This window comes from Lepidochelys kempii, chromosome 4, assembly GCF_965140265.1.
Source record: "Lepidochelys kempii isolate rLepKem1 chromosome 4, rLepKem1.hap2, whole genome shotgun sequence".
Taxonomy (NCBI): domain Eukaryota; kingdom Metazoa; phylum Chordata; order Testudines; family Cheloniidae; genus Lepidochelys; species Lepidochelys kempii.
In genome coordinates, this window is record NC_133259.1 from 114,360,760 (window position 1) to 114,382,579 (window position 21,820).

Consider the following 21,820-nt stretch of genomic DNA (forward strand, 5'->3'; position numbering starts at 1 on the left):
CATGGTCGTGAATTTGGTAGGTCCCTACCTATAACAGTCATCTTCTAATAGTGATCTTCTAAAGAAACCTGTACACTTCCTGGAAAGTGATCATCTTTGTAGGGAGATGCCTTTCTGGTCATTGTATTCATTCATTTAAAGACTAGATTCTGCCATCATTACTGACTTTGACTAGTGCCTCATTGAAATCAGTGGGACTGCTCGTAAAGATTATTCAGTGTTAATAAGGGTGACAGATTCTCTAAGCAGTCCTGATACAGTAGTTTCAGGGTCCTGACTCTGCCACCCTTATATTCATGTTCTGTAGCACTCTTCTCCACAATTAGTGACTCTTGTTGCAAATGGCTCAGATTCTGTGAACCTTCTTCCAGTTGTGTAGCGCCTTCCTCCAGAAATAATCCCGTGGACTTCATGTAGCATAAGGCATCATTCCAAGTGCAATAGGGGTATCAGAATCTGGTTCAATAAGACTACTTGTGCGGTACGGTATTACTCAACATAAGTAAGGGTCATCAGCCCTAGAAGTACTAATTTAGCAGATGTTCTGGCAGTAGGAAACATAAAATGTACCCTAATAATGTGCTCCCAGAAAAAGAAAAGAATTTTTAAAAACCCCAACAGTTTAATTTAAAAAATAATCCTATAATACCAGGATTAATGTTTCCCAACGGTTACTTTTACTGCTGACTGCATTAATACACAGGGCTAAGACATACTAGCAAACTAAATTGTCTCAGAAGGAGATTTCACTTATCTTTTGTCTCTCTTTAATAGTTTGTGACTTATTTTATGGTTTTGTAATGATTTAGTTCCAAGATTAATGGAACTTTATGGAAAGTGATTCAAGATTGAATTTAGACACAAGGTATATATGGTAAATTATGGTAGTTGCACATTTGGCATATGTTAAATTGGTGGCATGTTGTGGACAGGAGGAAATTCAGAGGAAATGGTTGATGCACCCTGAGGTTGGTATTTAGATTTTAAATCAGTCTGGACTCGTATTCTGAATGTCAGCACAAAGTTGTATTGACGGTGGAGCTGGTTGTGAAAAAAGGGTCACTTTGAAAGTCAGGAGGCTTGTTCGACCTGAGAGTGCAGTAAAAAAAAGTTCCTGAATCCATGACAAAAGCAAAGAGTTACACCATTCACATTTATATGTTACATTATGTGCAGCCAGAGAAAAAGGACTGACATAAAATGCAATTTCAGGGTTACCTTCTGAAAAGAAAATTACAAGCAGCATTGTGTGGTGGTATTGTAGTTTCTCCAGTTACAGGGATGCATGTATTGAGTCTCATCTCAATGCACTCTTTTTAGTGCACTGTGAGCAAGTGTTAGATCCAGGCTTGAATTCATAAGCCTCCATTTTCAACAGAAATTTGTACCATCTAAACAAATCCTATGTCACTTTTTGTGTGTTTTAATTTAAAAAGCCATTCATTTTAAAATGCCTGTGTATTTTCAAACAGGGACTTTGATCCTTTCGGTTAGAAGCTAATGAAATCCTCCCAGGCAACAGGCATGTTTATATGATATAAGAGGACAGATTAAGACCTCTTTGGAGGAAGTAACCTTTAATAGTCCTTTATATTAAATAAAAAAATAAATGGGCTTTTTTGTAATTACGGGGCCTTTTTGTAGGTTAAACATTAGATCTAAAGATGTGCTGACACAAAAGCAGTTAAACAGAAAATATTCCAAACATTTTACAGTGTGGTCTAGTCCAGTTCAGAGATAACTCCCACAATAATTGAAGTCAAAGAATTCTATCCAAATATGAATGAACCAAACCATAAAATTGTGAGGGATGGAGGGTTTTCTTAAGGCTCCAGAGCCCCGTTACTTATTAATATTCATCTATTATACAGGGCTAATGGTGTCTGAGATATGTTACAAACGTTGGATAGGGTCCCTGGTTTGAAGATTTTATAAGAGCTTACAATTTAACTATGTCAATTTGCTTCACGATGGGAATTGCAAGTAATGTAAATGTTTGCAGCATGTACACCCACAGAGATGAGCTGAGGGAGTGGCCAGTTTTGGTTTTGCATAACAAATACCGGGCGAGGTTTGAGTCCAGGTTCCATTTGATCTGAACCAGCAAAGTTCAAAGGTTCTCACTTGTTTTGTCTCGCCAGGGCAGTGGCTCTCAACTTTTCCAGATTACTGTACCCCTTTCAGGAGTCTGATTTGTCTCAGGTACCCCCAAGTTTCACCTCACTTAAAAACTACTTGCTTACAACATCAAACATAAAAATACAAGAGTCACAGCACACTATTACAGAAATATTGCTTACTTTCTGGTTTTTACCATATAATTATAAAATAAAATGAATTGGAATATAAATATTGTACACACATTTCAGTGTATAGTATATAGAGCACTATAAACAAGTTATTATCTGTATGAAATTTTAGTTTGTACTGACTTTGCTAGTGCTTTTGATGTAGTCTGTTGTAAAATAGGAAAATATCAACTCATCTAGAATAGCTGTACCCCCTGGAAGACCTCTGTGTACCCGCAGGGGTACATGTACCCCTGGTTGAGAATCACTGCCCTAAGGGACACACCATGGTGGTTTGGGCTGTGCAGAAACAATACCAGGGTTGGTTTGGATTTTGATGCATTTTATCTGTCAGAATGTGGAAGGTGACCCCCTCACAGTATTAAATAAGATATTATTACTGACATCTCAGAATTAATACACTTTTAATTTGGTTTGAATATGCGCTTAGAAGTTATCTACATTGAGCCTAGAGTGTAAGCCTGTTGACTTTCGTAGAGTTTCACTAGGGATGCCGTTTTGGGCTTTTGCAATTAGTAAAGGTTTCAAAAGAAAGATGAGGGTCTACAATAACTGAAAGGTTATAATCATCTGTATCTGTCAGATATGGAGAATTACTGGAGATGACACTTGAGGACCTCCACATCAGTAAAGCTTATGAACTTTCCCCTTTTAACAATGGATTGTGGAAAATGATCTTCATTTCAATTAAAATTGTAGCTTTCATATTGTGATTACTGCAGCACTTGAAAAGAACATTAGCCTTGAAATATGTTTTCCTGAATGATGGTTAATTGCTTGTTAATGACTCACAGCTCTAAGACAATAGAAATCCACTGCTAAGTTGGAAAAAATTCAGCCATGTGTTTTAGAATTTTGCATATCCCTAAAAGTTTATGGTGAAGATTTTCAGAAGTTGCCTGTGGCGTTTGGACACCCTACTCCCATCACAACTATTGGGAATTGGGTGTTCAAATTAGATTGGTGGCTTTGCAAATCACTGCCTACAACACTGGTATATGCAAAGGTGAACAAACAATTTTCTTTTGTACACTATGAATAAAGCAGTGTATTTATAGTTACCACACAACATTATTCCTGTACTAACAACATTAGCAGGCCTTAATTCTTCCTTGTGCATGTGCACACACACATACCCATGCACGCACGCACACTCTAAAGGCCAGCCTTCCTCTGTTTGTTTAAGGCAGTCGACTAGTGGAACCTTGATTTATTTGTTCCCAATTAATAGTTTAAAGATTATTAATAGGACCAAACTGAACTCTTTAAGATTCGAGCTTTTGGGGCAGTTACAGATCATTTAATTTAGTGGAGGATTATGAATGGTACAAAAAGTAATTGAATTAAGACTTTATTTAAAATAAAATAATTAGGTAAAGCAAACAGATGTTACAATATAACCATACACTGCATTTATACTCACATTCCAAAGTATAATGGTGCATCCGGTGGTGATCTGTCCTTGGATGAGAAGAATGTGTATATAATTCTTTCTCTAATGAACGATGCATACTAATCTAAAATGACTAACTTCTTTATAATCAATTATAGCACCCTGTTAATTAATTAAGCTTGTCTGTTACCATATCTATATTTCCACTGCCATATGTAATGTTCTGTACCCCAAACCCAAATATCTTTTTTTATTGGCTATTAATATAAAACATCAGTCTAATTATCATTTGTGTCAATGCAAATTCTGTGATTACCGATATCCCAAAACATCCAAAAATTCCCCTACAACACTTGTTAAAACCTGTTAAAAATATATATATATTTACCATATAACCGAAGGTTATCTCCTAACTTATCTCACTTCACTCATATTTTACTAGGCCTTTTTGTTATCAAGCCAAAATTTTGGCCCAGAAACCTATTCTTTACTTACTTTTCAGCACATTTCTTTTTAACTTAAGCAAGCATGATCTCTATAGGTTGCACTAGGACTTAAGGGTTAAAATGTAATAAGTTTTAAGATGCATTGTTAAATGACCCTAAGGACAAGAATGTATTTTCTTGCAAACTTATTTTCTATAAGGAACACCACACAAATGAGCACCAGGAGGAGTTGTGTGGCAAAAAATACACTGGGTAGAATCAGTCTGGTGGGAAGGCGCAGCACTCATCCAGAAATATGAGTACATGGGCAAGGCATTGATTGACAAAGTATGTTTGACCCAGCAATCAATAACCCTCCTAAGATCTAGAGGATTCACATCCAGCTCCTGCTGACCACTTCACTTTTGGAATGACTGGATGTCCCAAAGCAAACAGAGCTACATTGGCTCACCAGCTACTCTCTCAGACACTGAAGCAACCAAAGTCTGTGCAGCCTTCTCAGTTCTTAGAAAAGTATGGTCACACTGAGCCAACACACTAACCTGCAAGCTGTATTGACCTTCCACATCACCCCAGCCTCCATCCCAACTCTCTGTGACCTATGTATGTCTATAGAGTGTTTAGCTTTTGGTTAGGCCACGCTACTGATATTTACTCAGGATAGAATCAGGATCAGTCATGTTCCAATAGAATGTGTATCCAGCAAAATTTCCTCAAGGATCTAGTAAAAGATTCAGTTTGTATGAACATCCAGAATGTAGATGCCATCCAAACCTTTTCAGAATGTAAAAAATGTGTAAGGCTATCCTCTGTTCTGAAGACCTGCCATTTCCCCTTCTCCTGCATCATTTCCTGGAGACACTGTGAACGCTCATCCCTTCATCAGAAGGAAACCTTAAAACCTCTGTTGGGCTTTAGCGGCTGATATCAATTTTCTGGATGGGACATCATCATGAATGGGGGGAAGGCCTCAAGCTCTCTGTTCATTCCCTTCTCCCTCCAGTGGCAGTGTTGAGTCTGGCCATTGGGCACAACACCAGCTCTACTCAAATCATGTGCCATTCTGGGCCATCCGCATTATTTATTCCCCAGAGTGCACACATTACTTACTCCCCGGTGCACGTCTGAAGCCCTAGAGTCCATGAAATTTTAATGACTTCCGGCAGTCATTAACAAGGAAGCCTCAGTGTCTTGCCTATTTTAAATATACACAGAAAACCCAGATCCTATCATCCCAGCTTCAGATAGAGTTTGGCCTAGAGTTTTGGCCTAGACTTTGGCCTAGAGTTTTTGGATCCTTTAGGATGAAAGGGACTATTATAAATATAAGACAATATAATTGATTATTATTATTTATTATGATTGTTATTGTTAAAATATTTTACCAGGGAAGCCTTAGATATCACATCAAATTTTTAAGACAGTTTTGAATGAGAGGTAGTTCACAGCCAGCAACGTTTGTTGCTAATGGACTGTTATCATGAATTCATGACAGGGAACTCATGCCTGATTGATTTTTATATAAGTATGTTATCAAGGGAAGTAGTAAACCTAATTTAGCTGGATTTGTAAAATGTTGTGATTCTGACATGACTATAAGAATATTGTGCATTTACGCCGCAAGTTGTCACACCTGTAAATCATTAATTCCTGGTATTGCTGTCTGTTGCAAGATAGAAATGTAGTAGATAATCCAACTGTTTAATAGAGTTTAAAGGGGTAACTATAAAAAGCTTCTTTAGTTCTTAAAGTCCATTTGCTCATAATAAACTAAGGATTAGCTGAAGTAATTATTATCAGATTCTGAAGCTTAAAAGTGTAAAAGTAATTCTACCTGAATAATGATTTCTAGCTATGTAGTTCAATAAAGAAATTATTTGCTGTATGTTCAAGCAGGTGAGTGGAAAGACAGATTATAATTAGGGTTTTGATATGGCACATGGAGTCTGAGAATACAATTAAGGTGGTTAAAATAGAGTTTTTACATGTAGTTCAAGAAAAGGGTGTATATCTGAATAATGTTTTATGCCTTAGTTGAAGTACAGAATTGTAATGGTGAAGCAAAAGGCAATATATCTCCACTTGATTAATAGCACCAAAATAGATAATTATTTAGATCCAGCTTTCTGTAGATTTCCCAACCATCTTGATGTTAAATTCGCAGGCATTTCATTGTGATATTGTTAAGACTACTCCAATTGATTCCTGACGAGGCTAAGCTGCTGCATGTTTGTTTTGTAATTCTTTCAGTTTGTTTTTAAAAAATGCAGCCATGTACTTAGGTTCTGTGTTTGTACAGCACCTAGCACAATGAGGTTCTGATTTATAACTTTTGCTATCAAAATACAAATACTAAAGAAGAAGAATAGGCTGCTTTAAAAAATATCATGTTACCCCTTTTCTAATCTCCTTCTGTTGTGTACTGAGTCTTTTAATTTTACTCTAAGAACCAGTCACACAGTGGTTATGCATCCAAAATTCTAACTGAGGTCATTTGGATTTTTGACTGTGTACTAATTTTTGTATTGACTCCTAACATTCAGAAATAGCCCAGTCCTCTCGATGCACAATAAAAGTTGACGCATTCTAGTGTGTTTAGCATGCCACGATATAAGGAATTTTCAGGGTTGAGGGTATTCTGGTGAAGAATGATTAGATTTCTGATGCAGCAAGACTGCAGATCTCAAAGTACTAAGGGCTTGATCTAGCAAAACTGAAGTTGAAGGGCAGATTCGAGTGGTTTTCCTTGGGAGTTGGACCTGAGCCTAAGCCTCTGAATGTCTTATCTTGGCATTCACTGGATCTTATGTAAAACGTATGTTGTGTTATTCAGAGATTGTCTTTGCTTTGAATATTCCAAAGCCATGGTCTAAAGTGTAGAGGAGCTCTGTCCAAAACATTTATATCTCCCATGTCACCATGAATCGGTTCTGAAATACAATTTACTGTGAGATTGTCACTATATTAGAGCAGATAAGAGATTTTATTTCAACTCATCATCCTGAAATACTTGTTAGAGATGAACAGATATGGAGGGAACAGCAGATTTATGAGACTTATTGAAGGTGAGACCAAGGAGCTAGAATTTGATGCAGTGGTAAAAGTGGAGCTAGTAGAAAGATTCAAAGATGTCGTAGGTAGGTGACATGATCAAAATGACACTCTTACCAGCTGCTTTTTGAATTAACCAGAGGTAGCAATGTGGTTGTTGTGGAGACCAGAGAGAAAAAGTTTACAGTAATTAAAACAAAAAATAATGATGACTTGGATAAGTGTTTCAGTTGTATGGAAAGAGAGAAAAGAACAGATCTTTTAAAAGTTATGTAGGAAGAAGCAACAAGATTTGGACATTGCATAGAAGTATTGGGTGAGGGAGCAGGGAAAGTCAAAGATGACCCCTCCCCGCAAACATTACAAGCCTGGGTGACGATGAGCAAGTTAGTGTTATCAGCAGTGACAGAGGACGAGGAAACTGTAGAATGTCATGGAGGAAAGATAAGGAACCATGGTAAGTTTAAAATGACATTTAGGTATCCAGGAGATCAGGTGTATTTAATGGGAGAAGGGAATTACAAGCACCAAGAAAGGTGAAATTTTAATCCAGTTGAAATTCCTGTGGTTCTTTTGTTGCAGAGTGTACTTTTCTTGTATAAAAACAATTAGGAGAAAGAATAATGCAGCCAGTAAATTACGGTTCTGAAAATTCTGCTTGAGAGTGCTGCCTTTTGGAACTGAGTATATACCAAAACTCAGTAATTACTATTCAAGGAAGGACGAACTTTTATTCAGTGGAGAACAAATCATCAGGTGATTCAGATTAATGGTATTCTTAATTTTTGCAAATTAAAAGAAAGCACAAGGAATATGTGGGTTTTTTTAAAGATTACCCTAATGGGCATAAAAAAATTATTTTATTTTTTTCTCATCTAATGGTTTTGTATCTGTACTTAATTATATATTTAACCACTAAGGAGTAAAGTACATAGACTTAAAAACCTAAAATTTATACTAATGGAGTTATTTCACCAGATATCAGTTTATACTTTTTGTTCACACCATCGGTTAATTTATTTATTTACTCTGAGATGAGTTTTGTTAATATGGGTTATGCACCAATAACATTAATAATGCTCCCAGGGCTGACTTTCTACATGCTGTTAAATTGATACACTTTCTGAGTACCAAACCAAAATATATGTTAAACAAAAGATCCCTGAAATAACATCCTGGACCCACGGAAAGAAGGCCCTTGAAGAATTCCACCAGGATTTCAACAATTTCCACCCCACTATCAGCCTCAGCCTGGACCAGTCCACACAAGAGATCCACTTTCTGGACACTACAATGCAAATAAACGATGGTCACATAAACACCACCCTATACCGGAAACCTACTGACCGCTATACTTACCTACATGCCTCCAGCTTCCATCCAGGACATACCACATGATCCATTGTCTACAGCCAAGCTCTACGATAAAACCGCATTTGTTCCAACCCCTCAGACAGAAACCATCACCTAGAAGATCTCTATCAAGCATTCTTAAAACTACAGTACTCGCCTGGGGAAGTGAGGAAACAGATTGACAGACTGAGATGGGTACCCAGAAGTCACCTACTACAGGACAGGCCCAAAAAGGAAAATAACAGAACACCACTGGCCATCACGAACAGCACCCCAGCTAAAACCTCTCCAGTGCATCATCAATGATCTACAACCTATCCTGGAAAACAATCTCCCACTCTCACAGGCCTTGGGAGGCAGGTCAGTCCTCACTTAGAGAAAGCCCCCCAACCTGAAGCAAATACTTACCAGCAACTACACACCACACCACAGAAACACTAACCCAGGAACCAATCCCTGTAACAAACCCTGTTACCTTCTCTGTCTCCATATCCACTCTAGTGACATCATCATTGGACCCAGCCACACCATCGAAGGCTCATTCACCTGCACGTCTACTAATGTGATGTATGCCATCATGAGCCAGCAATGCCCCTCTGCCATGTACATTGGCCAGATCGGACAGTCTCTACGTAAAAGGATAAATGGACACAAATCAGACGTCAGGAATGGTAACATACAAAAGCCAGTAGGAGAATGCTTCAATCTCCCTGGACATTCAATAAGAAATTTAAAAGTAGCTATTCTTCAACAAAAAAATTTCAAAAACAGACTTCAAAGAGAAACCACAGAGCTACAATTCATTTGCAAACTTAACACCATTAATTTGGGCTTGAATAGGGACTGGGAGTGGCTAGCTCACTACAAAAACAATTTTCCCTCTCTTGGTATTGACACCTCCTCATCAATTATTGGGAGCGGATCACATCCACCCTGACTGAATTGGCCTTGTCAACACTAGTTCTCTACTTGTAAGGTAACTCCCTTCTCTTCATGTGCCAATATATATTTATGCCTGTATCTAATTTTCACTCCATGCAACTGAAGAAGTGGATTTTATACCCACGAAAGCTTATGCCCAAATAAATCTGTTAGTCTTTAAGGTGCCACTGGACTCCTCATTGTTATCCTGTTAAAGAGCAGACCTGTGACTGATAAAAACTAATAATGCAAGATTATCGATTGTAGCAGCTTTAACTATATTTCATTTTCTGGAATATAGTTCAGTACATGACTAGTAGTAATTATGTACTTCAGGATGCTTGGTAATATTATTGTGTCAACTGATAGAGCTTTAAATGGTCTGGTTCATAAAGACCACTGGGGCCAGCTCCTCAACTGATATTAGTTGGTGGAGCTACGTCAGTTTACACTAATTGAGGGTCTGCCCCAGTGCTTTGTTTTGTTTGAATCTGTGGCATATAAGATCAGTTGACTTGTCCCCTGATTTATTGATGAGGGACTGAAGACAAGGCCCTGGCGTGTGGAATTCACTTCCACCAGCAGTTCATCAGAGCCTGAATTTGTTGACCTTCAGGTCATGGCACAAAACCTTCCTGTTCTCCTAACCAATGGAGGAAAGAGGCCAGGATGAGTAGATGGGTTGGAGTGGTGGGAAAGTTTTAGGAGGGTCCCTGTTTTTTGGACATTGTGTCCTAATTATCATTTGTACTTGTTATAGATATGCCACTTTAAACCAAAATACTGACGAGGCACATTTTAGATACTTAACTCTGAAAAAGTCAAGCAGTACAGACTAAAGGTCTCAAGTTAAATCCACAGAGATGACCACAGTGTCTTTGTTCATGAATCAGAGCAGTGTTACATCCCTGCCACACATATTCTGCTCCTAATTCCCTAAATGGGATTAGCTAGGCAATACCACTTTTGCATTTGAATGTGCTACACTGTTATTTGTTGAGCATTATTCTGTCAAATGGAATTTACACTTTAAGGAGATGTTCTGTAACCTGTCAGATTATCTCAAAACTCTAGTTAAATATTTTTCAGAATTTTTGCTCCATGTATAGATTAATAGAAATCAGAGATGGAAAAGACATATTAGGTCATTTAGTCCCTCTGCTGCTGAGGCAGGGGTGTTTCCTACAATATTCTTTTTTCAGCACTTTATCCAGTTTTCTTTTAGGCCATGTCTTCACTTCATGCTTAACCCCAGGTTCAGCAATTGCAGGCTATTCAGTGTATGGCAGCCAAACCCACTTCAGCATGACCATATGTTGATATAAGCATGCTGCTGTCATGCCCCATGTCCACACCAGCACTGTATCTGGTTGTGATACACACCCAGATAGTTGTATTGTTTATCCTGAGATACATTGCACCACAACTCACTACACCATTCTATCCTCACAATTGCAGAGTGTTATGGGGCAACATGCCTGTCCACTCTGGGGATTGTGTGAAGAAATTGCCTTGGCCCAGGAAGTTCATTTCCTGGCAGGACCAAAGTCGGTGTGGTGATGTGCTATTCTGTGCCAGAGGTCTGAATCCTACTTGCCTTAATAACCAACAGCTGCTGTTTTTTATGGAGGCAATGTTTCTTTTCCGTGCCTTTGCTGAAGCTGCTGCCAAGAGACCATGGCAGGTGTTTCTGAGACTACTTTTGGCCCAGAGAAGACACAGGCAGCAGCTTACAAGCAGAACAACAACAACAAAAGAACAGGACCATGAAGTGTTTGAGTGGATGCTGCTTTTTAGGGGAGATCCCCTCCGCGTACTTGCATGCACATGTGCGCGCGCCCACACACACACGCTGCTAGACTGGGACCACCAGCACATATTGTTAGGGCCACATTGTGATGCAAACATGGGAGACCAGCAGTGAGGCCAGGACTTTCACATGAGGTGTATAAGGAGCTTGCTCCTGCCCTTGAGAGGCAGAACACCCAGATGAAACGGCCTATAATGGTCCAGAAGTGAGTTGCTATTGTGCCGTGGAAGCTGGCAACACTAGACTGTTATAGATCTGTTGTTAATCAGTTCGGGGTTAGCAAAGCCACGGTGCAGGTTACTGGACTAGATGACCTCTTGAGGTGGCACAGCAATCATGGAGGTATGCCAGACAATTAATACTGTGCTGTCCCATCCCCCCCTCAGGTTGTAAAAATTGGAAATATTCCTGAAATAACTGCAGGGTTTGAATGGATGATGTTCCTGAACCGTGCAAGTGTGACACTACCTAGGGAGGTGGTAGAATCTCCTTCCTTAGAGGTTTTTAAGGTCAGGCTTGACAAAGCCCTGGCTGGGATGATTTAACTGGGAATTGGTCCTGCTTTGAGCAGGGGGTTGGACTAGATGACCTTCAGGGGTCCCTTCCAACCCTGATATTCTATGATTCTATGACTGTGGCATATCTCTAGCCTATGTATGCCATTTCAAACAAGCGAGTACATTAACAAGAAAGGCTGCTACTCCATCATTGCACAGGCCTTATGGACCACCATGGCATATTCGATGGACACCAACATTGAATGCAGTATCATGGTGCATAATGCCAGGCTATTTCAGAAATCTGGGTTGTGTCAATATAGGCCAGCTGGTACATTTTTTCCCCCAACAGTCGTGCTGTGATTTTTAGGTAAACTGCTGCCCTAGTTGATAAATGTTTATCTTGATATGCGCCAGATTGGATAAGAGGCAGTTTAACTACATGCTGAGCATGTGCAGAATCATGATGGAATGTGCCTTTGACTGACTGAAATCAAGAGGGTGCTGCTTACTCACTTGTTTGGACAGTTACCACCACACATGTAAAGCACACAAGATATCCTAATCACTATATATATATGAGATGGAATGGATTACCAGTAATGATGCTTTGTGGTCTGCTTACAGACAACTACCAAATGCAACTATTTGTGGTCCTGGGTCTGTTTAAAAAAAAAAAAGCCATGATAGATGTCTCGTACACTTGCATTCACAATCTGCAGAAGGTTTACACTGTGGTCGATTAATGGTGTTGTATAGCGCATTGAGCTGTTGCCTGGAGATCAAATGTAGTGTTTATGCACACATTAGAGAAATAAAGATTCCTTCTTCTTTACCTTTATTGACATTCAAATTGGAGAAGGTTTAGAGTGCAGCTGATATTGCGGATATTGTGAGGATCCATGAGTGGCTGGATGGTGAGTGGCTCTCTGGCTGGCTCTGTCAGTCATTGTTGGGCATGAGTTGTAGGGCATGGCAATGTCGAGGCAAATCCACAGGAGTCATGTGCCCCGTGGATTTGCCCCTCCACCTCATGAGCCAGAACTTGTCCCTGTGAAATTCAATGTCTCATTCCCTCTGCTCAATGTCATGATGTTGATATTCATCCAGAAATTTTTCCTCAGCCACTTTGTCCTGCTCTTCATCACTTTTCCTCTGATTCCATGTGATTTTCTGATCAAATGGAGCATTCTTTATGCATTTCCATTACTAAGTCCTCTCTAGTCCTCCACTGTTTTGACATCAAATTCTGAAGTCTTTCACTGACATTGAGTGGTATCTTAGTTGGCCTCCCATCCCTGGAAGACTCTGTGAGTACATTTACACTGCAGTAAAAGACCTGTGGCACAGCTCCGTTGACTCAGGCTCATGAGATTCGGGCAACTGCAATGTAGATGTTTGTGATCAGTGTAGACCCCCCATGTGTAGTTTGCACAGAGGTGGGCAAACTACAGCTCGCGGGACCCTTCTGCCCTGCCCTTGGGTTCTTGGCTGGGGAGGCTAGCTCCCGGCCCCTCTCCTGCTGTTCCACCTCCCCCGTAGCCACGCCACTGCGCGGGCAGCACAGGTTGCACCCACCCACCTCCCAGGCTTTCCAATAAGCCAGTCCTGCCGCTCTGAGCGGCATGGTAAGGGGGCGGGGAGTTTGGATAAGGGGCAGGAGGTCCCAGGGGGCAGTCAGGGAGCAGGGAGCGGTTGGATGGGGTGGAGGTTCGGGGTGGGGGGTTGTCAGGGGACGGGGAACAAGTGGGGTTGGATAGGCGGGGGAGTCCTGGGGTGGGGGATGCCGGGAGGGGGCTGTCAGGGGACAAGGAGAGGGGGGGTTGCATGGGTCGGAGGTTCTGAGGGGGGCAGTCAGGGGGCGGGGGCCAGGCTGTTTGGGGAGGCACAGCCTTCCCTACCTGGCTCTCCATACAGTTTTGCAATCTTGATGTGGCCCTGGGGCCAAAAAGTTTGCCCTCCCCTGGTCTAGCCCCAGCCCTAACATCTATTTTTAGTCCAACAGCTGGAGCCAATTGACTCAGACTCTGAGGTTTCTTTGCAGTTTTGACATACCCTTCTACTGTCTCACTTAGTCCAGACAGACACAGGAAAAATATTTGCAAGTATTTATAACTCCCTGAAATTTCATACTCCCTATACATGGCCACAACTAAAACAGAGCAAATTTTTTCTCAAGGAATACCATTCTCTTTGGTCATTCAAAAGAGACAGAGTTTCTACCCTTCCCTTGGGACTGTTCACCAAAGCAATAAATTTCCTTGATACTCAGTTTAAATATTCCCTTTCTTAATTTCATCCCAGAAATCCTACTTTTACTCCACTGACTTCAATGCCAAAGTAAGGACTGAGTAAAAACAGAGTAAGGATCTCAAGATTTTGCTCACTTTGCATATTTTCTATGATCAAAAATTTGCTCCTGTATTTAAAAGCCTTTGAAAGAGAGATTTAGGTTTTATATTACATTCATCAACTCCTACTAAGCAGCATTTATCTGAAAATATACCATTTAACTAAATATTAAAGACTGCACAATTTTTATAATACAATTTTATTGTTGATTCATATTTTATATATATATTTAAAATGCACACTGTTGTATATGCAAAATTCATGTGCATTTGTGTGCCTAAATTCATGAAATTGCCATTTGTATTTATTTATTTATTTTTGTGCTGTAATATCAGTTGCATACATAACTGACTATTTGGATGAGTAAGTGGGCATTTGTGAATGAATTACATTGACTGCAATTTTGATAATTATGTATGCAAATAAATATTGCACAAAAATACCCAAATATTATTGTCTGCCAAATTGTGTACACACACATTTTTGGGTGTTTATAAATCTGACCCATAATATATTACAGCTGAAATAAGAGACTTGTAAGTTGTAATGGTGGTAGCAGGTTAACAGGTATACTAGTTTTTTATTAAGACATCACAGTGTGTTAAGAGTTCCTCCTCCTATTATATTCATTGCAACTCTGAAAAGAATAAAGTAATAAAAGTGAATCACCACCTTAATTATGGTCGGTGCACTAGCTCTGTAAATTCATGTTCAGAAGCTGCCTTGCTGAAAATCTCCTACAGGAAAGTTTCCTAATGTACATTTTTTTTTGTAATGATAAGTACCAAAAAATAGCTATTTTAATGAAAAACTTGTTTATAGCCTTCTGATGGTGATGCTCAGGTATGGCTCATTCTCAGTGGGAAAGTACATCATTCAGAGGTGTGCTGAATCCGTAATGTCAGCCCATGTAAATACACACAGTGGAAGTTGCAAGATCCCACAATCATGTGTTTCAAGACAGCCATGGCACCTTTGTGAATTGGTCAGACTGGCTGCTTTTATTTATCATTTCCAATAACAAAAATCATATGTGAACATAGGCCAGAAATTTTCAGTTCACGTTAGTGGTAGGGAAGGGGACACTTGAATGAGGGCACTCGCTCATTTGTATGGAATGACTGATAAAGACAAACTTTATCACAACAATCCAAGGAAACTCTAAAACTTAGTTTGCCTACGGTGTCCATTCCTCATTTTTTCTTTCACTGGTATACGTGTCAAGATGATTCACCTTGGTGGTGTGAAGACCATATTTGCACCTCCTTCAGTTTGGCAGGTTCAGTTTGTATAAACTTCCAAAATCTGAATACTGAATCTAAGCTGAACCTCTTTTGGCACGGAAGTGTAGTTACAAATATCACAGGAATAATAATAATTTGCATTTAATAACAACTTCCATCCAAAAATCTCATATTTTACAGACACTGATGAAGTCTCACATCCCCCACTAGGACAGGTGACAGATATTGTAACCACATGCAACACCTCTGGGCTTATGTATCATTTTGGGCTAGCGACTGTCTGCAACTCCAGGGGGGAGGGTTATCTCAGCTCCTACAGGAACCAGAAACAATGTGTGGGGGGTGATTAAGGTGAATCACTTAGGTTGTAAATACCTCCAGAAATGGATCACTCCGTGGGATGGTTTGCGTATGCTGGTTCAAACTGAGTTTTCCAGAGACCATCAGACAAAGGAAGTTTCAGGAATCAAGGCTGTTGCAGAGCCAGTCTCCAGGCCACCTAACAGTTGCAGCTGGCCTGTAGTAGGCTGCCTGGTTGGCTGTGCTGCCTGAATGGTTGGAAAAGTCGGCACACTGGCTCTTCAGCCCGGCATCTGCAGCAGTTCAGTTGAGTGGCTGCCAAAAGCATTTACCCATGGCTGTGATCGCTCCTGCCTTGTTACAGCCTTGCCTCACTGGGTAACCTGGTTCTGACCATGGGCTCCAACTCCTGACTCTGGCGGTGGCTCTTGGCTCTGTCACCTGGCTCCAGTGCTGACCCTAGGCTCTGATTCCTAGGTACTGACTCTTGTTCTGACCGTTAGGCCTAATTCCTGCTCTGCCCACTAGGCATGATTGCCCAGGTCCCAGTCACATGACAGAAAGAGCTTTTGCTATAAAAAAGAGTGAACTGATTCAGGGCCTCCTTTCTGATCCAACAAGCGGACAGGACTATCCAAGGAGGGCCCCAATCCTTGTGGGAGGGTTGGAAAGACTTTGGCTTACTAGGGCCCCTTAAGACTGATGGGTGATTCCTGGTATGTTCAGTGTGTGTTTACATCTGTTTATTGTTTTTATCATGTTTTCTCTGTAATGCTTTTACCTTTTAAGAACATGTCTGCTTGTTTAGCTGTGTGGTGGCTTGTGACTGCTGGCAATACACTGATCATAGCCCTTGGACGGAAAGCAAAGCCCAAGCACTGGTCTTTAGGCAGACTGGCTCTCTGTGGATATCCTAGTCTAAGGCAGGAAGTTATGAAGCCTTAAAACTCCGCCTCTCAGAATGGAGTGGGACCAAGTTCCCTGCCCAGAGACAGGTGATGGCTTGAGACCTGACTGAGAATTGAGGTACACAAAGGTTAAGCAACTTTCTCAAGGATATGGGAGAGCCAAGAATAGTACCCAGATTTATAGAACCATAAATTGTAACAAAGAAAATGGTGTTTTCCTTTCTTTTTCCTTTCTTGTTTTTAACTGAATGCAATTCCCTAGGAAATGCTGCTTAAAGTGTGAGGTAGGCCCCATTGTATGTGTAACTGATCAGTTGGGGGACTAAGACATGTATCCCAGTGGCTTTCCAGAGACTCTGCTTTTGTTCAAAAAAGAATTAAGGGCCAGATTTTTAAAGGTATTTTGGTGTCTAAAGATACAAATAGGCACCCAGTGGGGATTTTCAGAAGTGCCTATCTGCATTCGTAAGCACCTAAATACCTTTAAAAATCTGCCTTAACCTATAGTTGCTGTGGAGAAAACCTTGGAAGTGTCATCTAAGTGTAACCAATGCTGTGATGTCAACCTGAATTTGCAGAGAGCCTGAAATGTTAAATCTGAGGTGTATGCTGACCCATTCACTTCAATGGGTTCTGCAGATTCAGATACCAAAGATGAGGCTTAAATGTCAACATTATTTGCTGTTTCACTGTTTACCAAAGCATGCAAGAAGGGAGAGGAAGATTATGAAAATCTGCACAGCCTGCTCTGCATCACAATTATCACAACAGACCACTTATTTTGGGCAGGCCTGGTTAGGTTAATGGGGAGAAGTGATTTCATTTTCCTGAAAGGAGGCTGTTTTCCTAAGTCTGAGACATGCTGCTCTAAAGTTTAATTGTCATAGATGTTGGTGTAATTTTCATCTAAATTGATTCATTGATGTTAGAGGGCCAAATCAAGCCAACAATAAACAGTCGATTTTAATGATGTACATATCTAGATTGTGTATCTTGTCCATTCATATTCCTATACTCAAACATTAAATCCTACCTATACATACAGTGCCTTAGCTTGGTCACTCCTCTGACATCCTGATCTTGACCTGTATCTCACTGCTTTTTACTCTAGATTTCTCTACTCTAGGTTTCATATTGAAAGGCCGTTGGATCCTGAGCCAAGACCCCTTTTTCAAAGGTTATTTCCATGGTTTGTCCAGTGGTTCAATCCCTGCTTCATTTCACTCTGTTTTGCAGTGGCTCCTTCACCACAATTCGATGAACCATGTACTGACTCCTGGAAGACCCCTTCATCCCCATGCCTCATGTCCTAGTGCAGCATAAGCCCTGTGATATTTTAAGGCTTTGCATCAAAGAATCTGTCTTAACCCAGCCTCCTCGTTTTCCTCAGAACTGCCCTATGCTTCAGCTCAGTCAGACTTTCCTTCACACACGCAGAGGCTGATTCATTCTCTCACGCCATCTCTGACATCATCCCACTGCAGTAGCGTATCCTCCCTATGCTAGCTAGTCAGTGCCTTTCAGAAACAGTTGGCTATATCCCCCTGAAGTGTGGAACAACTTGTTTGTGCCATCTCTAATATTCCCCCCCCCCCGCCGCCCAAAAAAAAACAAAAACACTTTTGGAAAGGCCTCCACAGCATCACTCTCCCTTTTCTTGACTTCTAGAAAATCTCTTGGACATGGTTTTAATTAAATTAATTAAGATTCTTTTTTAATTACATTCAAGAGCTCTGGTGACTAATGTAAAGCATAGGCTTACTGGTGCTGAATATGTATCCAGAAAGCACACATGATTTTTCAAGAGCCTGTTTTTCAAGTAGCACAGTTACATTTATGCTTTATGACATGTTTCTGTCCTTCTGTTCTCTTTCTTTTTGCCTTTGGCTCTTTTCCTCTCTTATACAATGTGTATTTTCTCAAGTGGATCTAGAACAAGATTTTGATTATACTGACAAGAACAGCAACACCTCTGTAGCTTGTCCTACAGCAAAGGCATGACAGAATAAATAAATATAAATAAATCCTCATTCTATGGTTTCTGCGTATGCAGTGCTTCACTTCCTCTCTCCACAGGGCAAATGCTCTGGCAAACAGCTTCCTCACATGGCATGTCAAGATCTGAAACAGATGCTGACATAACAGATGCAGTTATGTTGCCTGCCAGAACCTAGAAGTTGAACCCAGGTCCCAAGAGTACGGAAATCTCTCTGTGCAGGGAGATTAGGAGGATTAAGAGACAGTGTGTTGCCTGTGCTTTGTAATATACACTATAAGAGATGCTCCTATTGAACCATTACATATCACTTCATTATACATCTTCAAAGTGCTGTACAGAAAAGCCAGTGCACTCTACTAATTCCCCATAGAGATGAATACAGTTTTTTAGTTGTAGAATATGGACAGGATGGGTAGCTTTGAGGTAATAGCACTTAGTGGCTTGGTACCTCATTTCCCCATCTGTAAGATGAGGATAACAATACTACCTTTCTGTCCCCTTCCTACTGTCCATTTAGACAGTAAGCTCTTTGGGGCAGGGACTGTCTTTTACTGTGTGTATGTACAGACCTAGCGCAATAGGGCCTCAAATTCAGTTGGGGCTTTCAGACACTGTCGTAAGATGAATAAATTATAGTAATAGTTAATATGATGCATGCTGAACTGTACTATCAGTCAGATGGCTTTTTGTTCATCCCATTCCCCTCTTTCCATGTGTCCATTGTTTCACTAGACTTTAAGTTCTTTGAGGCAGAGACCGGTCTTCCTACTGCATGTTAGTAAGGTACATGCCCTATCTTTTCTATATGTCCCTTTATATGTCTGCAAAGGGTTATGTCTTAGTGTTCATAGTATGGTTGATACTATATGTATTTTAAGTGTTGTACTGTTAAGCACTAGTTACTGTATTGTAGCAGTCTATTGGTATATCATTTTTAAGCACTGACAAGTGTGTTCAGTGCTATGCAAAAGCCAAATGAAGTTAAAGTCTCCACTCAAGGAGATAACAATCGAAAGGACAAAGAGAGATCAGATAGAAACATACTGGGAGACAACACAGAGAATGGATATAACATACAATAGGGTTTGTTTTTTTAAATTTGTGGGTAATATGGAAAAATGGATTTTCCAGAGGGATTAGAATTAAAAGAACATTTTCAATATAAACTGTGTGTGTGTAAAATAAATAACAATGAAAGTATACCAAATAAAGTAGTAATCATTTGTCTTTTCATCATTTCCAGCTTCACTGTCACAAAAATGTGAATAATTATGAAGTTATTTAATATATCATCTTTCTTTTTTAAAGTATATTTCTAAATCACCTGTCCAAATACTAATGTTTAACATAAAATCTGTTTCAGAATATCCCTCAATCTGCAGCATTTTGACTGTTTTAGTAAGAACAGGAGTTAAACTGCTCCCATGTGTTATCAACTTAAAATTAAATTGGTAAACACTTTGGGCTCCATTATCCATTCTAAAAAGAAAAGGAGTACTTGTGGCACCTTAGAGACTAACCAATTTATTTGAGCATGAGCTACAGCTCACTTCATCGGATGCATACCGTGGAAACTGCAGCAGACTTTATATACACACAGAGAATATGAAACAATACCTCCTCCCACCCCACTGTCCGCTCATGCTCAAATAAATTGGTTAGTCTCTAAGGTGCCACAAGTACTCCTTTTCTTTTTGCGAATACAGACTAACACGGCTATTACTCTGAAACCTGTCATTATCCATTCTGTTACCAGTTTTACGTCATTCTAACTCCACAAAGGAGTTATACTCATGTAAAGCTGGTATAATGGAGGGGAAAGCCAAGCCCTTTAAAATTAAAGTTTCAATAAACCATGTGGAATAATAAATCGTAGTGTTCAAGGTCTACCTGTTATAACTTCACACCAGAATAGAGATGGAGAGCTGCACCAGACAACTGATTGATGTCGCAGATCTCATGTCGCAGATCTCAGTGCTTGTGAATTTTTGACATTTCCATATTGATTGCTACCACAGCTTTAGGCATCAGAGTTTATTAAACCAACCATTTCTTGGCTGTTACATTTCAGGTGGGATTCCATTTGTCTTGACGGGAGAGTTTTTTCAGCAGTCTCAAAAGCCTGCCGCATTTCTGATAGCTGGGACAGTCAACTGGCTCTCCAACTTCTCAGTGGGACTTCTTTTCCCTTTCATTCAGGTAAACACCCTGCACAATTAACTGTATGATAGTTGAATTAATAGTTTATCATTGGGTCATTGTGAAACTTTCTTTGTTGAGAAGTGGATTGAAACCTGCACCTCCTTTTGGTGCATTTAAGTGTGTCAGTTGTAAATGTGTGTTATGCTGAAGCTCCACTTAATGGAAAGTGAGGAGGAAAATATTATTATGTTGTGGGCTTGTGAACAATAGCTTATTTCTGGTGGGGAAGGTGGGTGTGACGGGATCCCCCCGGGGTGCAGCCTGGGACTGGGATGCATCCTGGGACTGTGCCCCCTGAAGTCTCCCCAGCCTGTGCTGTCTTTCACAATGCCTTGCTAGTGACCAGCAGCAACCCCTCCAGGAGCTGTGATCACTCAGCACAACTGCATGTGGAGTCCCCACACCCAGCCGGATTGTATGAATGTTCCCAGAGCCACTCATGAATCACACAGAGAAAGGCACCAGCCAAATCCCCTCAGCTCCCAGCACTGTACTCCAGGAATATACCATCTTGCACTGCTCAAGATGGGCAGTGCATATTTATTAATTGGTTCACCACTTCAGCAATGGAAAGTGGACATACACCAGCCTTTGGAAAACCTGAGCAGTTTTGCCACACTCTTCATACAAACTCACTGATAAAGAAAAACAACTAAACAAATGTGTTGACTATAAAAGGTAGATTTTAAGTGATAGGCAAAAAGTCAGAGTTAGTTACCAAAAGAAATAAAATATAAGCACACAGTCTAAACTCTCAACCTTATTAGACTGGGCAGCAACTAGATTAAGCCGTTTTTCTCACCCCACTGAATATTGCAGTCCTTAATATACAGGTTTGTTCCTTAAACCTGGGCCAATCTCCTGTGTTGTAGTCTTGTCTTCTTCTCAGTGTCTTGGTTGATTGCACCATAGGTGGGGGCAGGAGAAGGGCCCAGTGTGGTCCACTCTGTCTGTTTTATACCCTCAGTCCATGTGCTTGGGGAGCACAAGTCCAGGCATGTTTGGGGGGCATTGCTGAGGGCTTGTCTACACTGA

At 40.3% G+C, this 21,820-nt stretch overlaps 1 protein-coding gene across 4 annotated transcripts in view; it reads left to right on the forward strand.

Moving 5' to 3' along the window:
• SLC2A9 (solute carrier family 2 member 9) overlaps positions 1-21,820 on the forward strand; it is a 207,451-nt gene that overhangs the window by 151,186 nt on the left and 34,445 nt on the right. For all 4 annotated transcript variants that reach the window (XM_073342503.1, XM_073342504.1, XM_073342506.1 and 1 more), the window contains one exon: positions 20,655-20,782. In XM_073342503.1, coding sequence (XP_073198604.1) covers positions 20,655-20,782 — 128 coding nt within the window. The remainder of the gene's footprint in view (positions 1-20,654; positions 20,783-21,820) is intronic.